The 24,421-nt window shown below is 41.8% G+C and overlaps 1 protein-coding gene across 13 annotated transcripts in view; it reads right to left on the reverse strand.

Annotated features, from left to right (window-relative positions):
• Positions 1-24,421, reverse strand: part of LOC141096078 (uncharacterized) — a 603,498-nt gene that overhangs the window by 327,946 nt on the left and 251,131 nt on the right. For 11 of the 13 annotated variants that reach the window (XR_012233568.1, XR_012233569.1, XR_012233571.1 and 8 more), the window contains one exon: positions 13,978-14,130. Coding sequence is in view for 4 of the 13 variants with exons in the window: in XM_073582477.1 (XP_073438578.1) it covers positions 13,978-14,130 (153 nt within the window). In the remaining 9 variants the exon portion in view is untranslated. Of the gene's footprint in view, positions 1-7,956; positions 8,047-13,977; positions 14,131-24,421 lie in introns of all 13 variants that reach the window. The other 2 variants (XR_012233570.1, XR_012233574.1) reach the window with 1 other exon arrangement.

The raw sequence follows: 24,421 nt of genomic DNA on the forward strand, positions 1-24,421 counted from the left end.
ATCCTCCCAATCATTGATTCCATCATAGAAGGAAATTAAGTTAGTCTGACATGACTTATTAGTTACAAACCCATGCTGACTCTGTTTAATCACTTCATTCTTATCCAGGTACTGACATACATGTTGTTTAATAATTTGTTCAAAGATCTTTCCTGGTATAGAAGTCAGACTCACCGGCCTATAGTTGCCTGGGTCCACCTTCTTCCCCTTTTTGAAGATAGGAACATTTGCTCTTCTCCAATCTTCTGGGACTTCTCCTGTTCTCCAAGAATTTTCAAAGATTATGGAGAGGGGTTCAAAAATTTCTTCTACTATCTCCTTCAGTACTCTGGGGTGTAATTCATCTGGATCTGGAGACTTGAATTCATTTAGGTTAGCTAAGTGTTTCCTCACTATCTTTCTGTTTATAGATATCCTGGATTCTTCTATTCCTTTAATAGGACAGTGAAGAACAGTTGATGTTACATTTCCTTTCTGAGAGAAAACAGATGCAAAATAGGAATTTAAAAGTTCGGCCTTCTCAACATCCTGTCTTACCATTTCATCATTTTCATCCTGTAAAAATCCTATAGCATCTTTGACTTTTCTTTTACTTTTGACATAGCCCCCAAATCCTTTATTATTGCTTTTGACATCTCTTGCAAGCCTCAATTCATTGTCAGCTTTAGTAATCTGATTTGTGCCCTGCAGGTTCTGCAGACAGCATTATATTCTTCTTTAGATATGCCTCCCTCTTTCCATTTTATAAACATTTTTTTCTTCCTTTTTAGCATGTGCTTAAGTTCTGTGTTCATCCATCCTGGTTTCCTTAAATGCTTCCTATTCTTCCCTCTTTTTGGAATTGTTAACAATTGTGCTTTGAGAATTTCATTTTTCAAGATTTCCCATCCTTCCTGGACATTTTTGTCTTTAAGGATATCCAGCCATTGGATCCCTCCAATTCTCTTTCTGAATCCCTTAAAATCTGCCTTTCTGAAATCTAGCCTTGACATCTGAGTCTTCACAGGTCTTCCTCCTCTAGTTATCCAAAATTCTAAAATAGCATGGTCGCTACCTCCTAGGGTCCCAGCCACTTTTACCTCCTCAACCATTTCCTCCCTGTTTATAAGGATTAGATCCAAGGTAGCAGTTCCCCTTGTTTTCTCCCCTACCTTTTGGAAGATAAAGTTGTCAGCAAGAGAGGATAAGAATTTCCTTGACCTGTTAGTTTTGCCTTAGAGAGATTCCCAACAAATGTCTGGATAGTTGAAATCTCCCATGACAACTATGTCATATTTTTTGGAGAACTTGGCCATTTGATGCATAAAGAGTTCATCCATATCTTCAGCTTGCACAGGCGGCCTGTAGTAAATGCCTACAATGGTGTCCTTTCCATTGTTCTGTCCTTGTATTCTTACCCAAACAGTTTCCACAGAACTCCCAGTCTCTGAAGCTTGGATCTCTGTGCAGATATACGCGTTTCTAACATACAATGCGACACCTCCTCCTCGTTTATCAAGTCTGTTTCTTGCAAATAAGTTGTATCCTTCTAGCCTTGTATTCCAATCATGTGTATCGTCCCACCAAGTTTCAGTGATTCCAATGACATCATATTCCTTTTCCTGTGTTAGTAGTTCCAATTCTCCTTGTTTGTTGCCCATGCTTTGTGCATTAGTATAGAAACATTTTAGTTTGTGATTGGTTTCTCTTTCTCCAATATTTTTATTAATTAGATTCTTTTGTCTTTGTTCTTCCTTTCCACTTCTAATAGCAGAGTTCTCAACAGCATTTGTCAGGTGTATGGCTTTTTCTGGTCTTGTGCTTCCCTTCCCATGTTGTTTTAGTTTAAAGCTCTCTTTACAAGTGTAGCAAGGCGACTTCCAAATACATGTTTTCCAGTCTTCGTAAGGTGCACTCCATCTCTAGCAAGTAGTCCATCGTAAAGGTAATTCACTCCGTGATCCAGAAATCCAATCGTTGCTGACGGCACCATCGACGTAGCCAGTTGTTCACCTGCAGAATCTTATTCCACCTCCTTGTTCCATGGCCATCCACTGGGAGGATGGAAGAGAAGACCACCTGCGCTCCCAGTTCTTTCACTTTCTTGCCTAAGTCTTCAAAGTCTCTGCAGATGGTTTCCAGGTCGTTTCTTGCGGTGTCATTTGTCCCCACATGTAGTAGCAGGAATGGGTAGTCATCTGTAGATCTGAAGAGTCCTGACATCCTGTCAGACACATCTTTAATTTTTGCACCGGGAAGACAGCACATTTCTCTTGAAGTGCAGTGTCCTGCACTCTACCTGTACATGTGCTGTACTGCTCTCAACGATTTCTCCATGTACTGTTTAGTATTACTTTCTGCCTGTATAACATGCAATGTGCTGCACTGCTCTCAACGTTTACTCCATGTACTGTTTAGTATTACTTTCTGCCTGTATAACATGCAATGTCCTGCACTCTACCTGTACTACATGTGCTGCACTGCTCTCAACGTTTACTCCATGTACTGTTTAGTAATGCTTTCTGCCTGTATAACATGCAATGTCCTGCACTCTACCTGTACTACATGTGCAGCACTGCTCTCAACGTTTACTCCATGTACTGTTTAGTATTACTTTCTTCCTGTATAACATGCAATGTCCTGCACTCTACCTGTACATGTGCTGTACTGCTCTCAACGTTTACTCCATGTACTGTTTAGTAATGCTTTCTGACTGTATAACATGCAATGTCCTGCACTCTACCGGTACTACATGTGCTGCACTGCTCTCAACGTTTACTCCATGTACTGTTTAGTAATGCTTTCTGACTGTATAACATGCAATATCCTGCACTCTACCTGTACTACATGTGCTGTACTGCTCTCAACGTTTACTCCATGTACTGTTTAGTATTACTTTCTGCCTGTATAACATGCAATGTGCTGCACTGCTCTCAACGTTTACTCCATGTACTGTTTAGTATTACTTTCTGCCTGTATAACATGCAATGTCCTGCACTCTACCTGTACTACATGTGCTGCACTGCTCTCAACGTTTACTCCATGTACTGTTTAGTAATGCTTTCTGCCTGTATAACATGCAATGTCCTGCACTCTACCTGTACTACATGTGCAGCACTGCTCTCAACGTTTACTCCATGTACTGTTTAGTATTACTTTCTTCCTGTATAACATGCAATGTCCTGCACTCTACCTGTACATGTGCTGTACTGCTCTCAACGTTTACTCCATGTACTGTTTAGTAATGCTTTCTGACTGTATAACATGCAATGTCCTGCACTCTACCGGTACTACATGTGCTGCACTGCTCTCAACGTTTACTCCATGTACTGTTTAGTAATGCTTTCTGACTGTATAACATGCAATATCCTGCACTCTACCTGTACTACATGTGCTGTACTGCTCTCAACGTTTACTCCATGTACTGTTTAGTATTACTTTCTGCCTGTATAACATGCAATATCCTGCACTCTACCTATACTACCTGTGCTGTACTGCTCTCAACGTTTACTCCATGTACTGTTTAGTATTACTTTCTACCTGTATAACATGCAATGTCCTGCACTCTACCTGTACATGTGCTGTACTGCTCTCAACGTTTACTCCATGTACTGTTTAGTATTACTTTCTGCCTGTATAACATGCAATGTGCTGCACTGCTCTCAACGTTTACTCCATGTACTGTTTAGTATTACTTTTTTCCTGTATAACATGCAATGTCCTGTACTCTGCCTGAACATGTGCTGTACTGCTCTCAACGTTTACTCCATGTACTGTTTAGTAATGCTTTCTGACTGTATAACATGCAATGTCCTGCACTCTACCTGTACTACATGTGCTGCACTGCTCTCAACGTTTACTCCATGTACTGTTTAGTAATGCTTTCTGCCTGTATAACATGCAATGTCCTGCACGCTACCTGTACTACATGTGCTGCACTGCTCTCAACGTTTACTCCATGTACTGTTTATTATTGCTTTCTGCCTGTATAACATGCAATGTCCGGCACTCTACCTGTACATGTGCTGTACTGCTCTCAACGTTTACTCCATGTACTGTTTAGTAATGCTTTCTGCCTGTATAACATGCAATGTCCTGCACTCTACCTGCACAACTTGTACTGTACTACTCTGACCATGTACTGTTTTGTGCTGCTCTCTACCGCTACTAAATTTACGTTACTTTTCCGCCATCTATCTGTAGTTAATGTACATTCCTCCACTCTACATGTACAGTACTTTATCTGCACACCATGTACTGGACTGCTTTACTATTTAAGCTACCAATAATGTACGGTTTTCTACTTATAATAAATGTACTTTACTGTTATCAGCCTGTTCAACTGTACTATAGGCATTGCACTGTTTTCTATATTTATTACATTTACTGTCCAGCACTCTTCTGCTTGCTACCTATGCTATACGTACTGTACTTTTGTCTAAGTGTTCAACAATGGATACATTACGTACTCTGTATTACTTCTACTGTTCATCACTCTACTATACTGCCTTTGCTATTCTCTACCTGTATTATATGTTCTGCATTGGTATCTACTTGTACTACGCACTACCAGTACAATATGTACTGTAGTGCCATCTACTTGTGCTATACAAAGTGTATTCATGCTACCTTAATTAAACCTGTCCTATATATTGTAAGGTTACTGTTCTTTGTCTGTACTATTGCCCATGTTGTGTGCATGAACCTTTACATTTCCTGCATTATTGGGTTTCCAGACCACCTTGTCCCTTTTCCCATCTGTCCCATCGCAGCATGGCCACCAGACATCACAGCACAGTGTGCTTCTTATATCTAACCACTGATGGGCATACACTTTGATGTGTGGCAATTGGGCTTTCTAATTACCCAGTTAAACCATAAACAGAATTTAGTTCTGGGCACCAGTCACTTTTACATGGCAAATCAGATTCTGAGAAAGATCAAACCGCAACCGTTGACCGAGGATTAATCTGTGCGCGGGGAATTAGTGGTTAGGAGAATGTGACAGTCAGTGAAAGGTCTATTAAGTCTCTAAACCCTTTTAATCTTGTAAGCAAATTAAAGGCTCAAAAAAATGACAGAGCGGGTGGAGAGCGATCAATCACCTCTGTGAATCTGGCAGAGTATTAGTCAAAACACTCGCAGCCTTCCATACAACAGCAAGAAATTCTTCTAATTGAAATAAAAAAGATCCATATTTTATTTTTGCTCATAGGGGGCAGTATTACAGCATTTAGGGTTGGCTTCCGTCACCTTAAGGGCTGATTCACATGTCCGATTTTCTCGTATGATTGCTATCCAAGATTTTCACACTTGCACCTATGATTTCTATGGGGCATGTCTGATTTTTTTCCTCAGACTGAGTGGTTTGCGTAAAATATCGGAGACATGTCTAGGGTCGGATCAAAAATCGCCAATGCAAGTCTATGGGTTTGTGAAAAAAAACAGACTGCACTTGGATGACATGAGAGCACAGTCCGATTTTCATAGACTGTCCGAATGGAGAAGATGGAGAATTTTTTTTTACGAGAAAAACGGATGACAGTTGCACCACACTCTGATCAAACTCTGATCAGAATAATTGGCCCGCTATTCTCACATGTGAAAAATCGACCGTGTGAATGAGCCCTCAGGCTGTGGCTACCTGACAATACTCGTAGCGCGACAGTAATTCTCAGACAAATTGTGCGTCGGAAAACATCTCTGCAACTTGTCTTTGATGAGACGTGAAGTTGCAATGCGAAACCGGGATCTCAAGATCACTTGGTACATGCTGTTGTGCAGCTCTAGAATAAATATCATGTCCATGTGGTATCGAGGGCCAATATTTAGTAAAAGTTCTATTCTCATGAATGGCAAAATTGGTTAAAGGGGGTTGTCAGAGATTAACATTAACGTATTGATGACCAATCCGCTGGGTAGGTCATCATTATCACGTCAGTGGAAGTCCAACAACGGTCACACACATCAATCAGCTATTCTGCTCCAGCAGTGGCCAGAAGTAGTCACCCATCTGCTTGCATAGAAGATAGGGTAGATACAGTATACATGCACAATGTACTGAGCTGTGTGTTGCTCCCCCACCGATCTGTTATTGAGGACATATGGCTTAGGGCAACTACTTTAAATGTAAATTGGAGAAACTGGAGGAAACCCACACAAGGGCGTACCCAGGATCAAAACTAGAGGGGAAGGGGCAAGCCATGCTTGTTCAGGTTGTAAAACTATAAAACGAAAAAGGTGAATTAAACTGCTCTATACAGTATAATGAGCCCCATACCTGTATATACATCACCAGCCCACTAAGCCCAGCACCTGTATATACATCATCACCAGCCCACTGAGCCCAGCACCTGTATATACATCATCACCAGCCCACTGAGCCCAGCACCTGTATATACATCATCACCAGCCCAGCACCTGTATAAACATCATCACCAGCCCCAGCCCACTAAGCCCAGCACCTGTATATACATCATCACACCAGCCCCAGCCCACTGAGCCCAGCACCACCTGTATATATATCATCACCAGGTCCAGCCCAATGAGCCCAGCACCTGTATATACATCACCAGCCCCAGCCCACTAAGCCCAGCACCTGTATATACATCACCACACCAGCCTACTGAGCCCAGCACCACCTGTATATATCATCACCAGCCCACTGATACCAGCACCTGTATATTCATCATTACCAGTCTGAGCCTACTGAGCCCAGCACCACATATATATATATATATATCAATCCCAATGTCCAGCCCACTAGGCCCAGCACCACCGGGATATACATCATCACGAGGTCCAGCCCCAACCCAGTGAGCCCAGTACCTCCTGTATATATATCATCACCAGGTCCAGCCCCAGCCCACTGAGCCCAGCATCACCTGTATATACATCATCACCAGATCCAGCCCACTTAGCCCAGCACCTGTATATACATCACCACACCAGCCCCAGCCCAATGAGCCCAGAACCACCTGTATATATATCATCACCAGGTCCGGCCCACTGAGCCCAGCACCATCTGTACATACATCATCACCAGGTCCAGCCCACTGAACCCAGAACCACCTGTATATATATTATCACCAGGTCCAGCCCACTGAGCCCAGCACCACCTGTATATACATCAGCGCAGCCACAGCCAGCCCCTGTATCTATATCAGCCCAGCCACAGCCAGCCCCCCAGCCCCTGTATAATCATCAGCCCAGCCACAGCTAGCCCCAGCCCCTGTGTATACATGAGCCCAAGCCCCCAGCACCTGTATATACAGCAGACCAGCCAGCCCTTGTAAATACATGAGCCCAGCCACAGCCTTCCCATAGCCCCTGTATATACATCAGCCCAGCCAGCCTCCAGCCCATGTAAATAAATCAGCAACAGCCAGCCCCCAGCCCCTGTATACATCAGCCCAGCCCCAGGACCCAGGTCAGCACCTGACCTGTAGCGATTGCCTCAGGAGCGCACGAGTACACTCTTCCAGATGCCTGAGTTAAGACCGTCACCTGACCTTGATACTTTCATGTTCAGTGGCGCGCTGCAGCTAGGGGTGGGTGACGGGGAGAGCAGAGCGCTCTCTCTCCGCCCACAAAGAAAGTCCTGACGTTCAACGTCAGGCATTCTTAACCCCCTATGTACAGGGCACCCGAGCCACTGCGCGCACCTGTAAAGCCGACATGCCCAAAGATTTAAAGGGCCGGCTGCAGGAAAAACAGGTGGCCAGGCCTCATGATAGGTGCGTGGCGCGCCACTGCTTTTGGGGGGGGGGCAGCTGCCCCCCCTGCCCCACAGTGGGTACGCCCATGAACCCACACCACACAAACATGAACATACAAACTCCTGCAGATGTTGTCCTAGGTGGGATTTGAGCCCAGGACCCCAGCAGCCACCAAACAGATATTTAATGGTTTTCCGGGATCAGCATTATTAGGTCAACATAGTAAATGGCATAATATAACAAAATTGTCATTACTAACCTAACAAAAGTCACCCTTTCTGCTCCCCGCCAGTCTTTGTTTTCTCCCCAGCAGCGAATCTGACCGCTGCAGTCAATCATTTGTAGGAATCTAAGGCAATGGCAAAAATTAAAGGACACTGGGTGGGAGCAATGGAAAAGTCATGCTAGAGAAGCAGGGGATTTATCGGGTAAACTATGTTATTTTATGCCACTTATTCCCTTCAGCCTAATTTACCACATAAATGTCTTCTAGATGTGGGTCCAAACTCTTATACTCATACCTGTCTCCATAATGGAGGACGCCCGATATTACATTTCAGCTTACATTAACCAGCAGTGAGTGGAGACCGTGCCACGAAGGTGTCTGCTCTCCATTCATTGCTTTGGGATTCAAATACAACGGAATGGCAATTTATATGGAATCAAGTTGACCCTTTGCCAGTGCTTTTTGCTGGGTGGGTCACATATACTCAGAGTAGATACCAGGACTGTGGAGTCTGTAGGCCAAACCTATGTCTTCTCAATTTCCCTGACTTTCGACTCCGACTCCTCAGCAATGCTCACTACTGAGCATGTAAATAAAATGCAGGCACAGATCCTTAGATCCTTAGGATAGAACAGCCATTTATAAGACATTCCATGACTTTCCCAAATTCTCATGAAAACATTTACAGCCCATCCTGCCCTGAACTACTGTACCTAATGTATGTATTATATATTTTAGGAGTCAATAGCCCTGTTAAATACAATATATGTTCTAATAAGGAAAAGAGCAGAGGAGATGAGCAGCACGGACATGTGTGAAGATGGTATAGCTGTGGAGCAGGTCCAAAATTTGCCACTAACTCAGGCTGCCATCACTCTTAGTTATCTACAAAGAGGAACATTCAAAAATTAGCAGTATCGGCTCCATAAAACTGTAGACTCCATATTGACTTAGACATTCCAGTGGGGCATCCGTCACCCACATCCTGTTTTTATTTGGAGTGAATACATTTGATCTTGATATATTTCCGACCTCAGTACTGTAACCTTAAAGTAATACGTTTTCCCTACCATCCCAGTAACCAGGGGTGGTCATATGTTCCTGTCCTGCATCTAAGAAAAAGGAAACTCTACAACATCTGTCAATGTAGGGTTCGACCCCTCCTACCACAATGTCTTAGCCTTGTTTTTTTGACCTCTGACTTCTGCTGTAGCATTGCAATAAATCTCTCCAAGTGGTGTTTTAGTTACAAAGGTGGGCATGTGGAGGAATAAATCACCATAGGGGGATTACACACGACTCCTGTGGGGCATTACTAGAAAATTGCTAGGAAAAAAAAGATGCCCGATTACAATCCATATTTTCAGACCCCCAATTAGGCCTCTTTCACACTTCCGTTTTTGACAGTCAAGATCCGCCGATTTGGAAAAAAAATGGATCCGCCATTTTTCTTTGCGGATCCGTTTTTTCCCCCATTGACTTTCATTATAGGTGGATCTTGACGGATTGCCGTCCGTTGCATCTGTTTTTGTGCGGATCCGCCAAAATGTTGCTGTCCGTCAACATCCTAAAAGACTTCCAAACGGAGCTTGCAACGTTGTTTTGGCCAGCGGATCCTCCAGACCCTGATTTAACCCGAAATTCTGTCTGGGTGCCGGACAAAAAATCTCAATCTCTCTCTCTCTCTCGGCCAGCGGTTCCTTTAAATTTCCTCATTCTGCGGATCCGTCAAAAAACGGATCCTGTGGCATCCGTTCACATCACTTAGAAACGGATCCGCTTTTCCGCCTTTTTGGCGGATTTTAACTGACACAAAAAACTGAAGTGTGAAAGGGGCCTTACTGTGTTTTAGGCAGCCCCCATATCTAAGAAGGATCATTGTCAGAAGCTCCCTATCCCCCCCAACAGCTGCAGGAACCTTTCCTTGCAACCAGAAAAAAATGTAAAACCTGTCCATTTATAATGACCACGGACAAGATAAAGATCCCCAACTCACATCAGGACTACAAGATCCCAGGTACTTTCAGCTGCATCACATCTAATGTGGTGTACTTAACTATTTGTACTAAATGTCCAACTGGGGGTCTGTATGTAGAGGAGACAGGTTAAAAGCTTAGAGCAAGCATGAATTCTCATTGCCACACAATAAGAGAAAAAAGAATGGCTCTACCTGTGGCCAAACATTGTTGTATGCCAGATCACAGCACCATAGACATGAAATGACTTGTATTGAAAGGTAACTTCAAATCTCAGAGAGACAGAAGAGTCTGGGAGTATAAACTTATGACAACTTTTGACACACTCGATGCAGGAATGAATGTGTCGCATGGATTTATGTCTTTTTATATCAATTAAGGAATTTGCTCCTCAGACCTTGTGGGGGCATCACAACACAGAACCAGACCCTAATCAGAGGACAATAAAACTTTCACACTCCTTATCTATGAACTGTTTCAATATTTATGGCCACAACTGTTTATCCCTCTCCCATTATGATAGTTCTGCTTTACATCACTTGTCTTATCTATTGCATTATTTCTGTGCGGGGTTATGCATAAATATGTGATTCTCAAATTTTGTATTAGTCTTTGCCTGATGAAGAGAACTGAGTAGTCTTGAAAGCTTGCAATTTGTTACCATCTTTTCAGTTAGCCATTAAAAGTTATCAACCACTGAGGACTCTCAATTCTGAATATTTTTCTAGGAAAAAAAACGTCTAGTGCCAACAAAAATACCAATTTTGTCATTCTTCAGCATTTCAGCTATATTTTAAAGGTTGTCTCAAAGATTCTGTAAAACCCTGAAAATGTGTTCTTAGGGTGTGTGCACACGCTGCGGATTCTGCTGCGGATCCGCAGAGGTTTTGGTCCTGCAGATCCTCAGCAGTTTCTGCTGCGTTGTACAGTACCATTAAAATCAATGAAAAACAAAAAACGCTGTGCACATGCTGCAAATTTTTCCGCCCGGATTTGCTGCGGTTTCATATCTGCAGCATGTCAATTCTTTGTGTGGATTCCGCAGCGGTTTTACACCTGCTCCATTGTACAGGTGTCAAACCGAAGGGCAAAACCACAGGCTAATCCGCAGATAAACCTACTCCACACTGATGAGGGGCAATACCCCGAAACAGCTGTCTGTGGATGGATACCATGATTTGGCATAGGTGGTTTCCTTCATTGGAGACTGCCCTTTCCGTGGTTGTTCCTTCCCGGGGAAAGACCTGGCTAGTCATTGCTTGCGTTGAGAAACATGTGATGGTGTCTCCGCAGCTTGTGTTTTGCATGTTTTTACATATTTCCCATAAGGGATGGGGGCATTGCTCTAGAATCACTGCATTGAGAAACATGTGATGGTGTCTCCGCAATGTTGGATGTTGATCTCCATGAGTTCATTCATCCTCATTTTTCACAGTCTTCTACTAGGCATTGCTCCTACTGGCCAGTTTCCTACTCCACACTGATGAGGGGCAATACCCCGAAACAGCTGTCTGTGGATGGATACCATGTTTTGGCATAGGTGGTTTCCTTCATTGGAGACTGCCCTTCCCGTGGTTGTTCCTTCCCAGGGAAAGACCTGGCTAGTCATTGCTTGCGTTGATAAACATGTGATGGTGTCTCCGCTGCTTGTGTTTTGCATGTTTTTACATATTTCCCATAAGGGATGGGGGCATTGCTCTAGAATCACTGCGTTGAGAAACATGTGATGGTGCCTCCGCAGTGTTGGATGTTAATCTCCATGAGTTCATTCATCCTCATTTTTCACAGGTAGAGAGTGTCAGACCCTACACTACACGTTGAGGACAGTTAGAGGGTGTTAGACCCTACACTACACATGGAGGACAGGTAGAGGGTGTCATACCCCACACTACAAATGGAGGGCAGGTAGAGAGTGACAGACCCTGCACTACACAAGGAGGTAAATACAGAGTGACAGACCCTGCGCTACACATAGAGGACAGGTAGAGAGTGTCAGACCTCACACTACACATGGAGGGCAGGTAGAGAGTGACAGACCCCGCACTACACATGGAGGGCAGGTAGAGAGTGACAGACCCCGCACTACACATGGAGGACAGGTAGAGTGTGACAGACTCTGCACTACACGTGGAGGGGCAGGTAGAGAGTGACAGACTCCGCACTACACATGGAGGGCAGGTAGAGAGTGACAGACTCCGCACTACTCATGGAGGGCAGGTAGAGAGTTTCAGACCACTGCACTACACATGGAGGGAAGGTAGAGAGTTACAGACCTCTGCACTACACATGGAGGACAGGTAGAGAGTGACAGACCGCACACTACACATGGAGGACAGGTAGAGCGTGTCAGACCCCGAACTACACATGGGGCAGGTAGAGAGTGTGAGACTCTGCACTACACATGGAGGACAGGTAGAGAGTGTCAGACCCTGCACTACACATGGGGCAGGTAAAGAGCGTCACACCCCAGACTACATATGGAGGGCAAATAAATAGTGTCAGGCACCGCACTACAAATGGAGGACAGGTAGAGGGTGTGAAACCCCACACTACACATGGAGGACAGGTAGAGGGTGTCAGACCCTACACTACACATGGAGGACAGGTAGAGGGTGTCAGACCCTACACTACACATGGAGGACAGGTAGAGGGTGTCAGACCCTACACTACACATGGAGGACAGGTAAAGTGTCAGGATCCATTTTTGGATCTGTGGAAGATTTTGCTTTGCATATTAAACCTTTTTTCCTTTCAGGACATCGGGGGTTAATATCAGTTTTTCCCCCCCAGTGGCCGCTGGTATAATTGCATGGCTGGTCTGTTTGCTGATGATGGTGGTGACCACTCCCACCTTCCTTTAAAATGTCACTTGGTGCTGCAGCTAACTGTTGGTGATACACTTCCTTTTAGGAGACCAACCAATCTGGAGTCAGGAGCGGGCTGAGTGCAGTGGAGCTTCAGCTATTACCTTGATCTGGTGCCTAACTCTGCTGTGGTGCATTGCAGCAGAGAAAGCTAAGTTTTGTTTTTTAGTTGATTTAACCCCAAGGTGTCTGTCTTATCTTTCCTTTTGTTATATTGGTATATTGCTGCAGTTCACTTTTTTCCCTGTCTCACCTCCTGGGAGAGGGTTTGGGGTTTAGCTCAGGGCTAAACAGGAGATAGGGACAGGTCGGTGACTTGGGCCTCACTACCTTCAAGAGTACCCCCAAGTTAAGAAAAGTCATGGCACCCCCTTAGCCTGAGGGGCAGTTCAGGGGCCCAGGTTCCTCGTCCCCTGTTTTCCTACCCTTGCCCCGTGACATAGAGAGTGTTAGATCCCAGACTACATATGGAGGGCAAGAAAAGAGTGACAGACCCCGCACTACACATGGAGGGTAGGTAGAGAATGACAGACCCCTAAACTATACATGGAGTACAGCTAGAGAGTTACAAACCCAAGACAACATGTGGAGGACAGGTAGAGTGAAAGACCCCGCACTAGACATGAAGGGTAGGTAGAAAGTAACATACCCAAGACTACACAGAGGGCAGGAAGACAGTAAGAAACCTACACTACACATGGAGGAGTAGGTAAATAGAGAGAGATGGTGCATGCAGCCACTTATAGTTCCACAACTGAAGAAGATGTATAGTTGTGCTGTCCTGATTATAGGAAATTAATGGATATGACTCCTCTAACCAAATGTCGCACTCTAAAAGAAGAGAGTGGCAAAGCCACATGATGTTTGTCAGCGTGCAACCGTGACTTTGGCTGGGAAGTGATGGATGCCTATGGGTGCTATAGATGAGATCTTGGATTGTGTAGGGAGCGTATGTAATCTTAATTAAGTTAGGGATCTTTTATACAAGACATTCCCATTTTTCAAGTGACCTGCTGCTTGAATATCACACTGTAAAGGACTCTCCGTGGTTGACCTTGGTGATGCTATGTTATGAACACTCACATAACAGCCCACATCCAAAAATCAGCAAAATATATCCACTATGTCTGAAATGCAGATGTCTATATGCTGGAGTTGCACCTCTCAATCTCTTGTATAGTACAGTACATGGTGTCATTCATATTTTTACTTACCATAAGTGGTGTCACTTCCCATAAAGGATCCACCATCAAGGCCTTGTAGTAACTCTCACAGGAGTCACTGTCCCAGGAGAAATTCCAGGACAACCATATCTTTAGATTTTCCCAGAATGAGCGGTCTTGCTGGTAACAACTCCTGGCATATCCCTGGTCAGAAAAACAAAGGAACAAGTTATTTCCTTACAATTGTATCCTTCATGGGACTGACAACTTGCAGATAGAGCATACTGGGAGTATTCAGGAGATAGACACTTTACATGGAAATACCATATACCCGAGGAACATACAATTACAATCAAATGTATTTACCTCCATTGCAAATTAGGTTTTTTTAGGAAGTTTTACAAACTTTCTGCTGTCTGCAATAAATCAGACTAGAATAATATGAATAGCTTAACACAACTAAGTGGTTTCACCAAAACTAAATTGCCACTTCTGCTGACTACTGTAGCTTCAAAATTATTCAGCCCCTTCATGACAAGCATCTTTATACTTAGTAGAGCACCTTCGGCTGTTATGAGCTGCTGCAAACGTGATGCATATACAACTAACCTATAGATAAGGCATGAAAATGACCAAGTAATATATGAAAACTATCACAAACTTTGTTGAAGAGCTCTCGGTTAAAAATATTAAAAGAAACAATGAAATGAATCCACACAACTAGAAACACTAAAGGTATAAGTATAATGGTATATGAAAGTGGCAACAAAATCAAAAGAATTCAATACACCAAATACCCATTACAGACCCAGTTAATAAAGTAATTAGTTCTGAATATAAACAATAATAAGCCACTATACTAATGATCAATACCCATGATGATAATTACAACTACACAATAGCCATTAATAATAACTGTGTTACTTATGGGTAATGACCTCTGGAGCACTAATATTCTTGGGTTTCCGCCTTTCCACAGACTTCCAAAAATCCCACCAAAGATTTTCAGCAAAGTTCAAGTCAAGGGGGTGGGGGGATGACAGCCACTCCAAAATATTTCAGAACTTCTTCTGGAACAAAGTCTTGGTGGACTTTAAGGTATGCTGTGGAACAGTGTGATCATTCTCCTACAGAAAGGTCCAATGATGGCCAAGCTTTCTCACAGAAGGTATGATGTTTTCTCCTAGAATTTCGTGTTACTTGATTTTGCCCTCTAAATGTAGCAGGCTTCCAGTGTCAAAGGACCAGAGCATCACTGAGCCACTGCCTTGCTTCACTGTATCCATCACTGAGCTACCACCCTGCTTCACTATAGGCATCACTGAGCCACTGCTATTATTCACTATAGGCAGGGTGTTGTTTTAAGCTCAAGCTTCATTCTTCCATCTCTAGACCTACTGCTGATATATAGGCTTGAAAATTTGTAGTTTTGTTTCACTGTTTCACAGAATAAAATCATTAAACTTCTGCGACATATTTATATGGTTTGAGAACACTGGAGATGACTTTTCCTTTTGAGAAAGTAGATGTTATGTTTTGGAGTTCAGGCAGGAAGACCTTCAGCGTTTTGTATACACCTTACTGTGCAAAATAAAACCGCAGTGCCTGCTGCTACCAAATCTTGCAGGAGGTCTTTTATAGTCACTCAAGTGTTTTTGAACCCTGGCCTCCTCGGTAATCTGGTAGCAGACGGTGATGTTTTCCTCTTTTTAATACGTCCACGTAGTGTGATTAAGGTTCCTTAACTTTACGATTGTAAACTCTGCTTCTAACTGCATCCATAGGAACATTCAATGCCTTTATTATCTTTTTTTATATATCCTTTCTCTTGTTTGTGCAAGATTTATGACACTCTCTTCATAATACTAGAATATTAGTGAACTTCAGACTAATATTGGGCTAATAATCCTCAGAAACGCAGCCAGAAGGTGATGTCTTGCTAGGCATCATGTTTGCAGCAAGTCATAAGAGCCAAAAAGTGCTCTACTAAGTACTAACGCTGCTTGGCATTTGTCATACAGGGGTTGAATAGTTCTGAGACTGCAGTAGTTCATAAAAGTGGTATTTTGCAATGAATAGGGAGAAACCATTGTTTTATAATTGGTTTATTGCAAACGGCAGAAAGTTTGTGTATTTGGCTAATAAACCAAATTTTGGGGGTGGGGAATAATTGTAAGTGCAAACATGTCCATAATTATGTGTTGATCAATGTTTTTACTGTAGCTGGTAAGATTATGGGAAAATCGGGCCCCTTCCAGATTCTTCTACAGATTCGTCTACAGACGCTGCTGCTGCTGGTTTCTAATGTTTCATATGTACTCTGCTCCAGTAGAGAAGCTTTTTATCCACCATCCATCTTAGCTCAGGAGAAGAATCCAGCTGTGCTCCTATGCTATCCATATTCAGCACCAACATAAGGCCCCAGTTTTATAGGTTTAAGATGTTCAGCTTATGTCTGGCAGTTATTTGCCTTAAGTTATTACTTTCTTTTCAAAGAAAATTTATTATTAAAAGACGGTAAAATTGCTTGTTACATCATGTAGACAACCAGTGGACGACACCGAGTGCTAAGCTTTATAAACTTGATATGATGGGTTTGCATCATTGCTTATCCTTGTCTTATCAGTGGAATGATGGCACGACAATATGTCTTCTAAAATAGAGAATATACTCTTTATGATGTTCTATAATGGTAAGAGTTTTGAAACATAAAGATACAGCCCTCACTACTTCATGTAATCAGACACACATGATGATTAAGAAAATGGACTACAAATTTGCATTATTATGTAATTATCTGGACACATCCCGCAATTCTGGTATATTTTTTAAGGGTTGTAACAGCTCCTTCCACAAGTCTAGTTTTGACAATGCATCCTACAGAGTATCTACCCCTATAAAACATAAACTGGATACCCAAGTGTTGGCCACCAAAAGATATTTCTAGATTCTGACATTGCTTAGCCGCCAGGAAAGAGACCCTTGTGACTTTTTCGACTGTCTATGATCATGAAGACCTCTCAAGTCTCCACTTTTAAACGGGACTGTTAGCAGTAAATAACCAAGCACTGATGATAGGTGCACCCTCGGCATGGTCAAACAGTTCAATGCACCTAACCACATACATGTTTTTCATCAATGTCCACTCTCCACTTTCTTGATTGATAGCTCTGGCATCAAAGGAGCGAGTTGAGGGCGGATATAGTTAGAGAACAAGTAGGTGGGAAGGTGCAATGAGTGGCCTTACCAAGCGTGCACCATTATTTGGTTTGGTTTGAATAGTCATTTTGTTAACTTTCATGTAATTCCAAGACAGAAGAACGGCTAGAAAATCTGAACCTGAAGTTTTCCCAGATGGAGATTTTTCAAGCTTCTCATACTTGAGTGGGAGAGCTTGGTTTGGACCAAGGTAGGACTGACAACACGTTTGTTAATATTTGACATGTGAATGAGCATTAACATTTTTTTTTGGTTAGGGGCTGGGAGGGAGCGGATATTTTGCTCACCATCTCTCTTCATGCATATTTGAGCATTCTGAACTCTGAAGACAAATTCCACACTCCTGCATTCTCTCCCCTCTCACAGCACACAGTCTCAGCATTATGGAGACAAACTTCAGCTGCATTACCCACTTCCTTATTAGGGAAAAGACAACTAGAATAAAAAAAAGACAACTGCCCTAATAAGATTTATAATAACTTTTCAAGTATTCACTGGAATTATGCCAAAATGATTTACAATTATATTTACATTTTAAAGAAAACCAATCAAATAAATCACAAAATGACTCGATGGTTTAATGAGTACAAGCTCATGGGGCCTCAAACAAAATCTTGAAACATACCCACCATAGGTATGGTGCCTCCTTAGGTCTTGGGTGTGACCGATACTTCTGCACCCTATAGCAATGTTCCTGCAATGTTACTTGAATTGTAGGGATAGGGGGAAGGGCTCAACTCATATACATATCTAATAACATGGCAGGAACTTTTCCTTGCATTGACATATGATAAAAGAAGAGAGTGGTTACAACATTTTCACTTTTGTGTGAACTTTATAAATATGAGGAACAGACGGAGGAGAAGCACAAAGTTCACGTTCACGGCCTGCTGTGCAAAATAGGGTAATGATTAGGTACATCTGTGGTATTTGGCTCTCAGAAAAATTGTGCTGCCTGCTGATGTGGGCAATGCAATGTGAAAACTGGTCTACTATTCAGGAAAAGGGGTTGATGAAAGAAATAAAAAATTAGTAATTGTAAAGTAAGTGAGGGAGCTTTGTAATACAGAACATATTTTTTTGCTCTGATCGTTCTATAAAATGGAGATGATGCGTTTCATTGAATTTGTAGGGACCATAAAATTCAGGGTTTACAGCGTTTCCGTAAGAACAGTGATCCTCAGTCACATCCTTTCAGCTGATACGCTGCCCAATCCTATAGCTTAATGAACTACTCCTATTGTAGATGGTATCAATTAAAGGGGATGATTTTTGGTATGTGTAAATAAAGCTTAATGTTTTTTTTCACATGAAAGGCAGTTATTATCTATCCATAAGATAGGTGATACATGTCTGATCACTGGAAGTCCCACTGGTGGGAAATCATCAGTCATGCCTATGTGGGTTCCAATCCCCACCAATCTACCTCACTTTGGTTGAGACTTAATGGAACGCCATGGTCACACATAACTGCAGCTGCTCCATTCATGTTTATAGGATTGACAGAGATAGTCACTGGTTTCAAATCCTCAATATTTTTAAGAACCTTGTTTGTATCAGTGAATAAAAACATTACAAAAAAGCTACCCAAATATAAACACGGAGGACCGTGAGGTACGCAAAACCTGCATGAGAGAAAAGATCCTCCAACAGATTCATTCAAAATTAAATTTTATTGAACCATGTCAGAAAAATGTTTGTTTAAAAGGGATGATATACAGAAAAAACTATGCAAACATTGAGCAGAAGGATGAATTCCGCCCCACAATGAATAGCTACGGTAATATTTATACTAAGATCACAGACAATGAATGGTAAAAATTACTTTCAATTAATCAGTAAAATTACCGTAATACCATATGAATATATGGAGGCTCAAACAAATTCTAAGGGACAAAAAACTGGGTTGTTAATACATACAGGCTTCCAAGAATATATGTTCAATTCAAAGATGGTAATACTAAAGTATAAGAAAAACCTGAGAGCCAGAAGATAATTTACGTACATATTTCTTTGCACACGATAGCCAGTCTTTAAGACACTATAATAAATGCTCAGTAGCATAGGTATATGGGGTTGCACCCCTTCTGAGGAAGAAACCGAAACGAGTGTCAAGGGGTACATTGCAGCGGTATGGACCCTGGGTAAATATGTGCATCTTCTAGCCTTCATGCTATTATCCATATACCTAAGCTCACTATTCAACCATGTAATTCCTGATTCTCATTCTATAAACACTTGTCTGACATTGTTTTATTGGTTGTGAATTACGATTGCATCAGTTAAATGATTTTCTTCTTGTGTAAGGGAACCCTTACCCTCACTCAAGAGTAAACATTTGCAAAAAAATCAAGGCTATTCGTCTTCCAAAAACAAGAACTGGGCACAGCTCCATGCTCTGGATCAGCGATGGTTCTTTGTGATCAGACACACATATGTGATTTCACGTTTTGTCCTTTTCATGAAGTAGACAATTACATTGGAACCTTTCTTCGACTGTTACCCAAAATTGCACTACAACTAAATGGGGTGGGTCTCACTAAAAAGATGACCAATATTTAAAGTATGTGATTAACCCTGGCACTAGAAGTGTGGTCTAGATAAAGAAGAGGCCCATTCAGGATGGTGGCATATTGGAGATGTGACACTAAGTAGATAGTAAGATTGCAATTTTAGGCTGTAAAGTTTTGGTCAAAATACATTTTGTGTCCTTCAACCAGTACAATTGAGATACGTGGATCTTTTTTTTTCCAATAAGGCCATTCTAATGGTCTAATTTCATTAAAGGACTATCCGGTATCCTTGAGCATTTGGCCATGCTGGATTTAACCAAATAGATTATTTCCTAAGATTTCAAAAACAAGTACTGACCATCACTAGCCAATTTTGTTAAGCCAAAAGTTCTTGCTATTGTATAATACAGAATTACTATTGAAATGAGTAAATTCAAGTTGTACTATTTCCAATGGACAGATGAAGAAAGGAGCCATGTTTTTCTAATTCTGTACAACACTTAAAACTCTTTTAAGTGGCAATTTCTTAATATGTTTGACCGGGTTACAGCTATATCTCTGCCTCACATCTTTGTAACTAATTCATCCGTCTGTCTTCAATATTAGTTTTCTCAAGTCGGAAATTAGATTAACCCAAGAGACGCGTCGATTATATATTTTCGTATTCTAAAATCCCAAAAGTAATGAAAGAAAAGTCCACTTCAAATGACATCTCCACCCGTTCACACGTTTTAGAAGCCCCAGAGGGGCTCTCAATGTGTTCCGATTTATAAACAAGTTAATTAACAACATTCGATGAAGTTGAAGAATGTTCTGACCTAAGTAAGCGAAACATTTTTCCGAAAAATCGGTGCTAAGTTTCGTAGATAGAAGTAAAATACTATCTACCGTAAATCATAAAGGTGAAGATGATCTGGAGAGCAGATGCAAAAAAAAAAAAAAAAAGAGTAAAAAAGCAGAAACTGATTTCATAAGATGTCGAGTCACACAGTACATAGAGGTGAGGGAGCCGCATAGCAAAAATTAAAGGCGAACACCACTACAGCCCCCAACGACCTGGGACAGGAGGGCATAATTATGTTTATTTGCTGCAAATCTGCTTTAAATAATTATTGGTCTACCAATTTTTGTTAATGTTGAAGGAATTCTCAAGACCAGTTCTTACTAGTGAATAAAATAAGAGATACAGCCAACCTGCTGCCTTTCCTTTCTCCAGGGGACCCACCAAATATGTATGATCTTCTATGGTGTGGACACCATTTATAGCTAGTCATCAGGATAGAAATCTAAAACCATTGCCAAGGTGTAACTCTGTTTTTGGAAGAAAGAAGACACATTATTTCAATCCTGGACAACTATTTAAATGTTATAGAGTGATAGCTGCTTCTAAGCTTATCAGAACTTTCTCGGAAAATCAGGAACTCTCAATAGACTTACATGTTGATAAAGACCCACAAGCATTAGGGTCATACCATCATTAGGGTCCCACTATCAAAGAATCTGGTGCAAAAAAATTCAAGAACTCATACCACCTGACAGGTTAATGTAGGAAAAAGTTTAAGTTGCACCCTAAATTGCTAAGAATGATAACGCTAAAACTTTGGAACTGCATTACTGCTAGAGAAAAATTAGCAAAACGCTACATTATGTACATAAGGGATATTGGGAAAGTTAAGCTACAATATTGTTATGAAAAATTGCTGTAAAAAAGAAGGTACTTAGCGCATAAATTTGTTTATGTATGTGAGCCCAACAGCCAACGTCAAGGCGTCCTTCTTTGTTGGGTAAAACGGAGGAAAGGTCCAGCTTCACAAAAAGTCCAATTTATTATTGCAGAATAAAATCCAGAAAACTAGACGATCACATGAGTAACATGTAGAAGGCTACGCATTTCGAACAATAGCTTGTTCTTTTTCAAAGCTGCTTCCTATAGGTGTTGCTACACTTCATACTCATTACACCCAATAAAATCAAATTCAAATAGATTTTGATCTACATGTTACTCATGTGATTGTCTAGTTTTCTGGATTTTACAGTACTGCCATGTGGCCAATGTTTGCTAGTGGTCTCCAGTCTGGGCAAATTCAGATGCAGAAAAAGCAGATTTATAAGATGTGTTAATGGTAGACAAACTAAATAGTGGAAAAAAAGATGACACGCTGGTGAGGTCTGCTAACATTTCTCTGTCTCATTCATCCACTAAGTCTGCAGGGGTGTAGTGTATAACTGTAGCAGAGACCACTATAGCCTTGTAATACCTGTTTTATTTAGTCTAGATATAGCCTTTTAGGCTGGCACTGGTTATGGAGGAACTCGATGGTACAATAGTTAGTGGGAAGAGCTCCACTGCTTATGATGGTACCTTGTTGTAGTTACTATATATGAAAACACTCTGGCACTGTTGTTACATCAGTCTATAACTTTATGGGGGAGCTCTGCAATGCTTATAAGGATAATGTGACTCTTTTATAAAGCATCACTCCAGCATTTTTTTTTATTTTACCGCTGGAGTGGTATTTAGTAGGACAGGAGTAGGAATCAAAGTTCCCTGGCCCTAGTACTATACTTACCAGACGCCATCTTCATCTGTTATCGGTGCCGAGCTTGTCTTCTGCAGCTTGTGACCTGCCGGATCACTCCAGTGTTTGCCGGATGATCTGGAAGTCACTACTCAATGTAAGTCTATGAGAGCCAGAACAAGGTTACAATGAGAACTTGTGATCGTCACCTCTGACTTCCTATCAGTCAGAAATTGTGGTCAAAAAGATGGCGAAGGGGGACCAGAGCGGCACTGGAAAAAGCTAAAAACAGCACTTGACAAGTATAATACTAGGGGCAGGAACTTACATTAGTGGCACCACTCCAGCACTGAAATAAAAAAAAAAACGCTTAAGTGGTGCTTTAAGCTGGTTTCACATTTGAGTATGGAGGAGCTGCAGACTTCCTCCGTGAAGGTCCACCCACTTCCGCACATCCTACGGTCAGCTCCGCCTATGTCCGCATACTTCTGCATGTGGCCTGCGTACTATATCTTTAACATTGGGTACGAAGGTCGTGCGGATGCCTCCGCATGCGTCGTTTTGACGATGCAGCGACCCGCGTCAAACGCAACATGTTGGAATTTGATGCGGTCGCCGCATACATCCGCAAGACCTGCGTACCCAATGTCAAAGATAGGGTACGCAGGCCGCATGCAGAAGTATGCAGATGTAGACGGAGCTGACCGGAGGATTTGCGGCAGTGGGTGGAGCTTCACGGAGGAAGTCCGCAGCTCCTCCATTCGCAAATGTGAAACCAGCCTTACTGAAGAGTTCTGCACTGTTCTCAGTGATCATTTTTGATTGTAAGTGGCTACTTATGAAACTACTTTGTTATTGGCAAAGTCTGGAAAAGTTAACGGAAAAACACTATGCTCATTATGTGGGCAATCTCTGGTTGTCACTATTTATGGAAATACTGTGGCTCTTTTATTATTGGCACTGTTAAAGGGAACCTGTCACTAGGTTTGTCCCATATGAGATAAGATCACAGTACACTTCTTAGGCACTAACAAACAGGCAAACAGAAGAAGGGTATTCTGGTTATAAGTAAGCAGAGCAGCAGTACTCAATGTTAAGGCAACAGCTGCAAAAGCAAGGGCATACAAAAATAGAAAAAACGCGGAGATCCCAATGTATTGTAACCCCTTTAGAATTCACTTGTGAAGCAACATCTAGAATATGGGACCCAGGTTTAGGCTCCACATTTTAAAAAGGATATTCATAAGTTAATCAGTTCAAAGATGGGCATCTAGATTATTACAAAAGATGGCAGGCCTCTCATATGATGAGCTGTTGGATAAGTTGGGTTGGATAAGTCTCATTTACATGTATAAATATATGTGTGGTCAGTAAAAAGTATTGGCACATGACTTATTCCTTCCAAAGACCATACCAAGGACCGTGGGCACTCATTACGGGTGGAAGAAAGGCAATAACAACAGCTAAATAGGGAAGGGTTCTCTACAGTTAGAGCAGTCTGAATGTGGATTACCCGACCACAAGAGCTAGTAATGGCAGACACTATAACAGCTTTTAAAAAGGGCTGGACGATTTCCTCAGTACACATAACATTGTGGGTTACAGTTAAATTAGTGACAATGTGTACAATTGGTGGAGAAAGGTTGAACATGTTGGACCTAGGTCTTTTTTCAACCTATGTAACTACTGTTCTGCTACGTGATGCAGAACATGAGCATGGCTCATACGTTTCCACAATATCTCCCTCTGATCTGACTCCATTGACCCATAATTCACTCCCATTAGGACTATATAAACATAATTTTCCAGGACTTGAATGATTTGGCCTTCGCTACGGATTTTATGCTTTTAAGCCGTTACATTCGCTAAATTTATTGCAAGATATTAGGAGTATAGGAAGTGTGTACGCAAGGTGCGGTTTCCTAAAACACGATTCCGTCTACTGTATGACTAAAGAAAGAATAGGAAATTACAAGGAAGTGACTTTAATTACATATACTAAAGAAGAATAAAGTATAAGCCAAGGAGGTGCTGTTGTTGACTGGAACATGCTCTTCACTCTCACTCCTCACTGCTGGGAGTGGTGGGTTTTCACCCACGTCATAGACTTCCTATTATGTCATACAATGTGTAATGCAGGTGACTGGATTCAACGCACAGAAGACACAAGGAAGGAACGGTCAGTGAATGATATAATTCTGTTTAAATACAATAGAAATTTTCAGCAATTCTAAACAGTTGGTG

This window comes from Dendrobates tinctorius, unplaced genomic scaffold (genome assembly GCF_039654945.1).
Source record: "Dendrobates tinctorius isolate UK_male_01 unplaced genomic scaffold, ASM3965494v1 ptg000071l, whole genome shotgun sequence".
Lineage (NCBI taxonomy): Eukaryota > Metazoa > Chordata > Amphibia > Anura > Dendrobatidae > Dendrobates > Dendrobates tinctorius.